We start from the raw sequence: 11,659 nt of genomic DNA, 5'->3' as shown, positions 1-11,659 counted from the left end.
ATTACAAGTAATATGGCTAATGGCGATGGAGATGATGATGGCTATGGCGATGGAAGCGACTGTTGATGCGGATGATGACGGTGACTACTAGAGTGGACTTGCACTGAAGGGTTTTCATCTTTTTATATTGTGAAGACAGGTGGAATAGGGTTTTAGGACGGAGAATGGTGTTTTGGCTCTCGGCTTCCATGGAGGTCAATTTTTTTAGAAAATTCAAAATTCAAACTTTTTAGTTTTGAAAAAATCTGAAAAAATTATCCGAGTAAATAAGGATGTTATGCGTATGTGTGTAAAATTTCAGAATGAAATACCTTAAAAATACGATCTGTACAAAAAGACAAATTCATAGTATGAGAGAATGAATTGTATCATGTGTTAAAAAGCTCCAGATTTGTTTTTTTTAGCACAACCCTCATTTCAACGTATTTCATCCTGAAAATTAGCATACTTGTGCATTATGCCTCCATGTAAGCTATATTTTTTCAGATTTCTTTGAGATGTAAAAATATGAATTTTGAATTCTTCAAAACCCGGCGTCCATGGAGCTCGGCCTCCAAAAGTAGAAAGTATTGTCTTATCTTATTTTTTGGCGGGTGCTGATCTTTTTTTAGTTAGAGTATGTGTATCATTCTGAGCACCCACACTTTTGTGCAAATGGTGCACCTTGTACAAGATGTTAACTTTTTTGAAAACAATATGCACTTGCAAGTAAGTGATATAATGACCGTGCATGCAGTAATAACTTATCAATCCTCCTCTGCATGACATGCTGTCGCTACAGTTCCCACCGCCCCAATGATTCTCACGTCACCTCTATTTTTTTTTCGAAACAGAGGCAAAAGGATTGCCTCATCGATTAATTAAGAAGAAGAGAATTGCTCGGTTAATTTAGGAAAACCGGGCGAAAACTGATACAAACACTACAAAAGTGACACTCCAGAAGCGACTCACTCTCACGACCACGTAGACGGTCCACCAAATGCTCCCAACACACACTAAACCACAGCCACTTCTACGACTCAAAAGACCAAAGCCACGTGGACAACGCGAAACACTAAGCACTACCAATCATGAAATTGCAGCTGCCTTCCCTTTAGCATCATCAACCAAAGAAACCTCCAACTGCTCACTTGACAGAGGCGAAACTTGTCCTTCAATCGAGGCCGCCGACATGTCCACCTTCGTATGCTCCACTGATAGACTCAGGCATAGCTCCCTAAGCTCAGGCATGATCTGCAGCACCGGAGTCACAAGCACGGCGATGGACTCGCCCTCAGTGGAAGACACCATAGGAGGGGAGGTAGGCACCGACGATGAATGGACTCCAACACGAGGGGAGAAAGAGCCATACAACTCCTCACCCCTGTCTTCCACGGAGCAAACACCGGCCACACAAGGAGAATGTGACGTCAGAGTGGTCTGCAACAGAGCCGGCACAAGGGATAGTCTACCCAGAGCAACCTCCGCTCGCTCCAAAAAGCCCTCAACCCGCGCCACACAACCTTGCAACAGTGCGGCCTGATCAGCCAGCGCGGACTGCAACATCAGCTCGGACGGGGTTGCCGAGCCAGCAGCAACAGAGACAACAAATGCCCAAGACCCACGGTGAAGCGCCTTCGAAGGGGGTGTGGATCTCACCGAACCCTCACATGAAGCAGGAGCAACACGATGCACGGTGCCGAGGCGGGACACATGCGGCACATCAAGGCATGATAATGAGCTCAGAGGACGCCGGGGGTTGCGACATTCACGCGCACGATGACCATTCTCCAAACAACGAGAGCACCGCAACGGATCTCTGCAAACAACCGCACGATGCCCATAAGCAAGGCATCTACAACATCTACCATGGAGCCAAGCAGGGATGGGACGAGGAGGACGAGGAGCCATCATCGAGGATGGCGACGAAGTCGAACGACGCGGGCCGCGCCGCGGTAGCACCTCCTGCCAACCCTCACTTGTGTCTGTGTCATGGCCCATGTAAATCCCTTCGGAGTCGAGGGCTTTGGTGACAGTCGGCGGCGTCTGGGGGGCCAACTCCTCGTCGTCATCTTCGTCATTGTTGTCAGCAGCGGAGGCCCACAACACAGCTCATGGTGCATCGGTCAGCCCGTTGCCCATGCCAGCAACGATGCTTTTTGCATTGTCGGGCAGCGTCAAGGCCATCTCCTCTCCACAGCCCTCATTGTCTCCATTGGCCGGGGCCACAGGGGCCGGCAACAGGGCTCGGGCTCGCGGTGCACTGGTTAGCTCACGCCCCATGGCAACAACGGTGGTCTTTGCATTGGCGGGCAACGACAGAGCCGGATCCTCTTCACAACGCCCATCCTCTCCATTCGCCGGGGCAGCAGGGGCCGGCAGCAGCACACTTGAGACGACACCGACAAGAGGGACGGGGGCGGCATGAGTCCGGACAGAAGCAGATGTTGACGCAGGATTGAGATGGGGCGTGCACGAGGCCTTCACACCCCCATCCTCCCTCCTGAATCTGCAAGCTGGCGGCAGCGGCCGCGGTCGAGGGACAACGCCAGCAGCCGGGATGGTGCTTGCAGCCCAAGTGCACGACCCTACTCCTGCCTTGGTCTCCACGACGCTATCAGCCCGGGATGACGATGCAGACGGCGGAAGGACGACGGCTGCAACAGCCGGAGACGCCGCCGGAGCGGCGGCCGCCGCGGAGGCCTCCTCGAGCGGCATCGCAGGGCGAACCGGGGCGCAGGGCGGCGCTGAGGACGTGGGAGAGCGCGCCTCGGGGCACCCGGATCCGGTCACAGCGGCCGCAACGGAGCACGGAGGCCGGAGATCCGTGCGTCGGTGGCGCGCGCCCAGCCGCCACTTGCACGGACGCGACAGCACCATCCTTCCCATCTGCTTGACGTCGGGCTGAGCCTCGCAGGGAGAAGAGAGAGGGCAAGCAGGGGACTCCGGATCTGGCCTCGGCAGCTGCAGGGGTAGCCGGAGAAGGGAGATCGAGTCGCCGGCGCCGGGGGCGCTCACCCGACGCGGGTGCGGTCGCGGGAGCCCATGGGCACTAGCGGGCAGTCGGAAGTGTCGCTTACCTCTATTTATTACGATGACACGCCGCTCCCTCATCCCCATCACTCTCTGCTTACACCACTCGTACACACACTAACCACTCTGCTGCACTCGCTGCCGGCCTCGGCTCCCATGGCGTCCGGCCATTTCCAAGTGGAAGCGGCGCTGCTGATGCTTCCGCTGGTAATGCTGGCGCTCAACTCGGGCGGCGCTGCTGGTGCGGTGGTGCCGGCGGTGATCGTGTTCGGCGACTCCACGGTGGACACGGGCAACAACAACCAGATCGGCACGACGCTGCGGTCCGACTTCCCGCCCTACGGCCGCGACATGCCGGGCGGCGCCCGCGCCACGGGGCGGTTCGGCAACGGGCGGCTGCCTCCGGACTTCATCTCCGAGGCGCTGGGCCTGCCGCCGCTCGTCCCGGCGTACCTCGACCCGGCCTACGGCATAGGCGACTTCGCGCGCGGCGTCTGCTTCGCCTCCGCCGGCACCGGCGTCGACAACGCCACCGCCGGCGTCCTGGTAAGCACCGCATGCCCCGGTAGTTCGTACCGTAATGTTGACCGTGCTGCTCAATACTCCTGGTTACAATAGCAGCACTACTAGTGATTTCGTGAGATTTTCCGGCAAATATTGTCAGAGCGACAGAGCGCGACATGAACTTAGCGACATGTACGTGCACACGCCTGCGTATGGGTGTGGTGCACGTCGATTACGTACTTAGCCATGGATCGTTACTCATTACAGCGCGCCGCAGGGAGGTGGGTGAGAAAGGCAGAAGAAATCAAAGCCGAGTAGGGAGCAGGGGCCCTCCCCGGTCAGTCACAGACTAACAGTACGATTCGTAGCGTACGTTCGTCAGTTGTCATTTCTCGGCGGTTTAAGGATCCGGCGGGAGATGGTTTCTCCGCTGAGCAGTTTTGGAGCACCCCCGTTTTTTGGCAAACCTGCTGGAGTATGGCATTTCTAGACGGCGGAGATAGCATGTTCTTGTTCGCCATTCAAGGCTCAACAACTACCTGTGCCAGCATTTCTGCTTGGCAAGATTTTTAGGTTCTGCCACGTGGCGCGCATGCATGGGCTCGACGAGGCGCCGTCTGCCAAGGCCAATCCGTGTGCCCGCGGGCGAGGCGGAGTGTGGGGAGGGGAGACCGGAAGACGAGGTGCGACCAGTCGCCTCTCATGGCCACAGGCGGCTGGCGTCGCCGGTGTGTAGACAGTGCGTGAGTAGGAACGTGCGTACTACAGTCCAGCACTTCATTTTTTGACTAAATAATGCGGTGTAGGAGTACTGCACTTGCTTTTGTTCTGGCTTTTGCCGTATCCACCACACTTGCTTGAAAATTTTCATAACTTTCAATCAATTTTGTGATCGGTTGACACTGAATGCAAACTGGAATTTGAAAGCACAACGACTACCATCCATATTCTTCCATGTGATGCATTAAGCTCTAGATTCACCTACTACTTTTGGATCGAGTTGCGCCGCCGTTCCTACTGTTCAGAGATCCCAAATCATTCCTTATATGCAATCATCGAATGTGGCACTACCCACTCTTATCACTCACACGAACAGAGTGCTACAGACACCGTTGATAATGTAGATAATTTTGGATCTATTGTTGCATACTCCAATGTCAAACCTGCATGCATGCACTGACAAGCTCGTCCCCTTAGTCAGTGATCCCGCTGTGGAAGGAGGTGGAGTACTACAAGGAGTACCAGCTCCGCCTGCGCGCGTACGCCGGCGCCGAGCGCGCCCGCGCCATCGTCCGCGGCGCGCTCCACGTCGTCAGCATCGGCACCAACGACTTCCTCGAGAACTACTACATGCTCGGCACGGGCCGCTTCGCCGAGTACACGGTGGCCGAGTTCTCCGACTTCCTCGTCGCCGGCGCGCGCCGCTTCCTGTCGGAGATCCATCGCCTCGGCGCGCGCCGCGTCACCTTCGCGGGGCTCACCCCCATCGGCTGCCTCCCGCTGGAGCGCGCCGAGAACATGATCCACGGCGGCGGCTGCATCGAGGAGTACAACCGGGTGGCCAGGGAGTACAACGCCAAGGTGGAGGCCATGCTGGGGGGACTCCGCGCCGAGCTCCCGGACCTCAGGCTCGCCTACGTCCCCGTCTACGACACCATGCTCGACCTCGTCACCAACCCGGCCAAGTTCGGGCTGGAGAACGTGGAGGAAGGGTGCTGCGCCACGGGGAGGTTCGAGATGGGGTTCATGTGCAACGACGAGGCGCCCATGACCTGCGCCGACGCCGACAAGTTCCTCTTCTGGGACGCATTCCACCCCACGCAGAAGGTGAACCGGATCATGGCCAACCACACCATCGACATCTGCTACCAGCAAGGCCTCCTCTGAACGTGTGATCGACCATCGTACATTAGAAACGCAATTGATCCGCCGACTATTTTGTGGAGTGAAAAATTGTTTCAATATGTCACGTACATGCATGGGGCAGATTCAATTCAGAAGGAACAAGGGTTCTGCTACGGAGTACTACCTCCCTCCATCCTGATTTATTGATCCTCTATGTAACTTGTGTCAAATTTTAACCAAATATATAATTAACAAAATGTTGATGCATGTCAACAAAAATTATATCGTTAGATTCGTATTTGAACATAGTTTTCATTAATATATTTTTAATGACATGCATGGACATTTTGTCAGTTAAACTTATGGTTAAAATTTGACAAAAAACAACGAAAATCAATAAACCAGAATTGAGATAGTAGTAAATGTCAGACACCATGAACTAGGATTGGCCGGATCAAGGACTAGATCGTAGCAAAAGGTTCGCCATTGACAAAAACGATGGGTCTGACCGGTGAAAAACTATCATCACTGCGAGATCCCTTGAGTAGGCCCGTAGTAAGGATTCGGTCCGACAAGCTTGGATGGCAAGCAACTCTAGCAGACCCTTTAAACCTGCGACCCCTATAACTATTGGGAAACGCAGTAATTTCAAAAAAAAAATCTACGCACACACAAGATCATGGTGATGCATATCAACGAGAGGGGAGAGTGTTGTCCACGTACCCTTGTAGACCGTAAGCAGAAGCGTTATGACAACACGGTTGACGTAGTCGTACGTCTTCACGATCGACCGAGCCTAGTACCGAAAGTACGACACCACCGCGATCTGACACGTTCGGCTCGGTGACGTCCCACGAACTCACGATCCAGCAGAGTGTCGAGGGAGAGCTTCGTCAGCACGACGGCGTGATGACGGTGATGATGATGCTACCGGAACAGGGCTTCTCCTAAGCACCGCTACGATATGACCGAGGTGGATTATGATGGAGGGGCGCACCACACACGGCTAAGAGATCAATGATCAACTTGTGTGTCCATGGATGCCCCCTGGCCACGTATATAAAGGATGGAGGGAGGAGGAGGCCGGCCATCATAGGGCGTGCCCAAAGTGTGGAGTCCGACTAGGACTCCCTAGTCCTAGTAGGATTCCACCTCCCACATGAAATAGGAAAAAGGGAAGGGAGAAGGAGAAGGAAGGAGGGGGCGCCCCCTTTCCCTAGTCCAATTCGGACCAGTCCATGGGGAAGGGGCGCGGCCACCCTTGAGGCCTTTCTCTTCTTTTTCGCATGGCCCATTAAGGCTCAATACGAATTCTCGTAACTCTTCGGTACTCCGAAAAATACCTGAATCACTCGGAACCTTTTCGATGTCCGAATGTAGCCTTCCAATATATCGATCTTTACGTCTCGACCATTTCGAGACTCCTCGTCTTGTCCCCGATCTCATCCGGGACTCCGAACAAACTTCGATATATCAAAACACATAAACTCATAATACCAATCGTCACCGAATGTTAAGCGTGCGGACCCTATGGGTTCGAGAACTATGTAGACATGACCGAGACACGTCTTCGGTCAATAACCAATAGCGGAACCTGGATGTTCATATTGGCTCCCACATATTCTACGAAGATCTTTATTGGTCAAACTGCATAATGATATATGTTGTTCCCTTTGTCATCGGTATGTTACTTGCCTGAAATTCGATCGTCGGTATCCTCATACCTAGTTCAATCTCGTTACCGGCAAGTCTCTTTACTCATTCCGTAATGCATCATCCCGCAACTAACTCATTAGTCACAATGCTGGCAAGGCTTAGAGTGATGTGCATTACCGAGAAGGCTAGAGATACCTCCCCGATACACGGAATGACAAATCCTAATCTCGATCTATGCCAACTCAACAAACACCATTGAAGACACCTATAGAGCATCTTTATAATCACCCAGTTACGTTGTGACGTTTGATAGCGCACAAGGTGCAACTAACTCATTAGTCACAATGCTTGCAAGGCTTAGAGTGATGTGCATTACCGAGAGGGCCCAGAGATACCTCTCTGATACATGGAGTGACAAATCCTAATCTCGATCTATGCCAAATCAACAAACACCATCGGAGACACTTGTAGAACATCTCTATAACCACCCAGTTATGTTGTGACGTTTGATAGCACACAAGGTGTTCCTCCGTTATCCGAGAGTTGCATAATCTCATAGTCAGAGGAACATGTATAAGTTATGAAGAAATCAGTAGCAATAAAACTGAATGATCATTATGCTAAGATAACAGATGGGTCTTGTCCATCACATCATTCTCTAATGATGTGATCTCATGGATCAAATAACAACACATGTCCATGGCTAGGAAACTTAACCATCTTTGATTAACGAGCTAGTTAAGTAGAGGCATACTAGGGACACTCTGTTTGTCCATGTATTCACACATGTACTAAGTTTCCGGTTAATACAATTCTAGCATGAATAATAAACATTTATCATGATATAAGGAAATATAAATAACAACTTTATTATTGCCTCTAGCTCTAGGGCATATTTCCTTCAGTCTCCCACTTGCACTAGAGTCAATAATCTAGTTCACATCATCATGTGATTTAACACCAATAGTTCACATCTTTATGTGATTAGTTCACATCTTCATGTGACTAACACCCAAAGGGTTTACTAGAGTCAATAATCTAGTTCATATCGCTATGTGATTAACACCCAAAGAGTGATCATGTTTTGCTCATGAGAGAAGTTTAGTTTACGGGTCTGCAACATTCAGATCCATATGTATTTAGCAAATTTCCATGTCTAAAATACTTTGCACGGAGCTACTGTAGCTAATTGCTCCCACTTTCAATATGTATCTAGATCGAGACTTAGAGTCATTTAGATCGGTGTCAAAAGCTTGTATCGACGTAACTCTTTACATTGAACTCTTTTATCACCTCCATAACTGAGAAATATTTCCTTAGTCATCTAAGAATAATGTTGACCGATGTCCAGTGATCTACTGCTAGATCACTATTGTACTCCCTTGCCAAAATCATGCTAAGGTATACAATAGGACTGGTACACAGCATAACATACTTTATAGAGCCTATGACTGAGGCATAGGGAATGACTTTTCATTCTCTTTCTATTTTCTGCCATGGTCGGGTTTTGAGTCTTTACTCAACTTCACACCTTGCAACACAGGCAAGAACTCCTTCTTTGACTGTTCCATTTTGAACTAGTTCAAAAACTTGTCAAGGTATGTACTTATTGAAAAATTTATCAAGCGTCTTGATCTATCTCTATAGATCTTGATGCCCAATATGTAAGCAGCTTCACCGAGGCCTTTCTTTGAAAAAAATCCTTTCAAACACTCCTTTATGCTTTCCAGACAATTCTACATCATTTTCGATCAACAATATGTCATTCACATATACTTATCAGAAAGGCTGCACTGCTCCCACTCACTTTCTTGTAAATACAGGCTTCACCGCAAGTCTGTATAAAACCATATGCTTTGATCACTTTATCAAAGCATATATTCCAACTTCGAGATGCTTGCACCAGTCCATAGATGGATTGCTGGAGCTTGCTCACTTTGTTAGCACCTTTAGGATTGACAAAACCTTCTTGTTGCATCATATACAACTCTTCTTTAAGAAATCCATTAAGGAATGTTGTTTTGACATCCATTTGCCAGATTTCATAAAATGTGGCAATTGCTAACATGATTCGGACAGACTTAAGCATCGCTACGAGTGAGAAAATCTCATCGTAGTCAACATCTTGAACATGTCAAAAACCTTTTGCGACAATTTGAGCTTTGTAGATAGTAACACTTCTATCAGTGTCCGTCTTACTCTTGAAAATCCATTTATTCTTAATGGCTCACCGATCAACGGGCAAGTCAATCAAAGTCCATACTTTGTTCTAATACATGGATCTCATCTCAGATTTCATGGTTTCAAGCCATTTCGCGGAATCTGGGCTCATCATCGCTTTCTGATAGTTTATAGGTTCGTCATGGTCAAGTAACATGACCTCCAGAACAGGATTACCGTACCACTTTGGTGCAGAACATATTCTGGTTGACCTACGAGGTCCGGTAGTAACTTGATATGAAGTTTCATGATCATCATCATTAACTTCCTCACTAATTGGTGTAGGAATCACTAGTACTAATTTCTGTGATAAACTACTTTCCAATTCGGGAGAAGATACAATTACCTCATCAAGTTTTACATTCCTCCCAATCACTTCTTTCAAGAGAAACTTCTTCTCTAGAAAGGATCCACTCTTAGCAACAAAGATCTTGCCTTTCGGATCTGTGATAGAAGGTGTACCCAACAGTTTCTTTTGGGTATCCTGTGAAGACGCACCTTTCCAATTTGGGTTTGAGCTTATCAGGCTGAAACTTATTCACATAATCATCACAACCCCAAACTTTAAGAAACGACAACTTAGGTTTCTTGCTAAACCACAATTCATATGGTGTCTTCTCAATGGATTTAGATGATGCCCTATTTAACGTGAATGCAGCTGTCTCTAATGCATAACCCCAAAACGATAGTGATAAATCAGTAAGAGACATCATAGATTTCACCATATGACCATATCTAATAAAGTACGGTTATGACGTTCAGACACACCATTACGCTGTGGTGTTCCAGGTGGCATGAGTTGTGAAACTATTCCGCATTGTTTCAAATAAAGACCAAACTCGTAACTCAAATATTCTCCTCCACGATCAGATCATAGAAACTTTATTTTCTTGTTACGATGATTTTCCACTTCACTCTGAAATTCTTTGAACTTTTTAAATGTTTCAGACTTATGTTTCATCAAGTAGATATACCCATATCTGCTCAAATCATCTGTGAGGATCAGAAAATAACAATACCTGCCGCGAGCCTCAACACTCATCGGATTGCATACATCAATATGTATTATTTCCAATAAGTCAGTTGCTTGCTCCATTGTTCCGGAGAACGGAGTTTTAGTCATCTTGCCCACGAGGCATGGTTCGCAAGCATCAAATGATTCATAACCAAGTGATTCCAAAATCCCATCAGCATGGAGTTTCTTCATGCGCTTTACACCAATATGACCTAAACTACAGTGCCGCATATAAGTTGCACTATCATTATTAACTTTGCATCTTTTGGCTTCAATATTATGAATATCTGTATTTCTACGATCGAGATTCAACAAACCATTCACATTGGGTGTATGACCTCAGAAGGTTTTATTCATGTAAACAGAATAACAATTATCCTTGACTTAAATGAATAACTGTATTGCAATAAACATGATCCAATCATATTATGCTTTATGCAAACATCAAATAACATTTATTTTAGGTTCAACACTAACCCCGAAGGTAAAGGGAGTGTGCGATGGTGATCATTTAAACCTTGGAATCACTTCCAACTCACATCATCACCTCGCCCTTAACTAGTCTCTGTTTATTTTGCAACTTCCGTTTCGAGTTACTACTCTTAATAACTAAACCAGTATCAAATACTGAGGTGTTGTTATAAACACTAGTAAAGTACACATCAAACATGTATATCAAATATATACTTTCGTTCACTTTGCCATCCTTCTTACCCGCCATGTATGTAGGGCAGTTCCACTTCCAGTGACCATTTCCTTTGCAGTAGAAGCACTCAGTTTTAGGCTTGGGTCTTGATAACCCACAAGTATAGGGATCACAATAGTTTTCAAGGGTAGAGTATTCAACCCAAATTTATTGATTTGACACAATGGGAGCCAAAGAATATTCTCAAGTATTAGTAGCTGAGTTGTCAATTCAACCACACCTGAAAACTTAATATCTGCAGTAAGGTATTTAGTAGCAAAGTAATATGATAGTAGTGGTAACGGTGGCAAAAGGTAACGGTAGCAAAAGTAATATTTTTGGGTTTTGTAGTGATTGTAATAGTAGCAACGGAAAAGTAAATAAGCAAAGAACAATATATGAAAAGCTCGTAGGCATTGTGATGAGCACATGGGTACATCATATATGACATTTCAGAAAAGTGCACAATTTAGTTGGAAACAATTACTAAGCCGAATCAAGCAAACACATGGCCAGGTAAACGCTAACTTAAGTTCATACCACAATCTTGACCAAATGGCTGCACTTTCATCTCCATTGTTGTTGGTTGAACTTAGGTATCACATGGAAGAAATCCAACAACCTATGAGCTTTTGGAGCAACCGCTTTTGAGGAAAAAGTTTGGAGAAAACAAGTTTCAAGTGAAGCTGATGCTGTCAGATTTTATCTCTGATGTTTCTTTG

General features: G+C 47.6%; 1 protein-coding gene across 2 annotated transcripts; it reads left to right on the top strand.

The window, feature by feature from the left end:
* The first annotated feature begins 2,208 nt into the window (after positions 1-2,208).
* Positions 2,209-5,627, top strand: LOC123127214 (GDSL esterase/lipase At4g26790-like). 2 transcript variants are annotated; one of them, XM_044546794.1, is made up of 2 exons: positions 2,209-3,558; positions 4,714-5,627. In XM_044546794.1, the coding sequence occupies exons 1-2, from the start codon at positions 3,025-3,027 to the stop codon at positions 5,401-5,403; spliced, it is 1,224 nt and encodes a 407-aa protein (XP_044402729.1). In that variant the 5' UTR covers positions 2,209-3,024; the 3' UTR covers positions 5,404-5,627. The 2 variants fall into 2 exon arrangements, with proteins under 2 accessions (XP_044402729.1, XP_044402730.1); XM_044546795.1 differs by having other exon boundaries at positions 4,718-4,855.
* The last annotated feature ends 6,032 nt before the right edge of the window (positions 5,628-11,659 follow it).

This window comes from Triticum aestivum, chromosome 6A (assembly GCF_018294505.1).
Source record: "Triticum aestivum cultivar Chinese Spring chromosome 6A, IWGSC CS RefSeq v2.1, whole genome shotgun sequence".
NCBI lineage: Eukaryota > Viridiplantae > Streptophyta > Magnoliopsida > Poales > Poaceae > Triticum > Triticum aestivum.
This window is presented reverse-complemented; position numbering and strand designations above follow the sequence as displayed.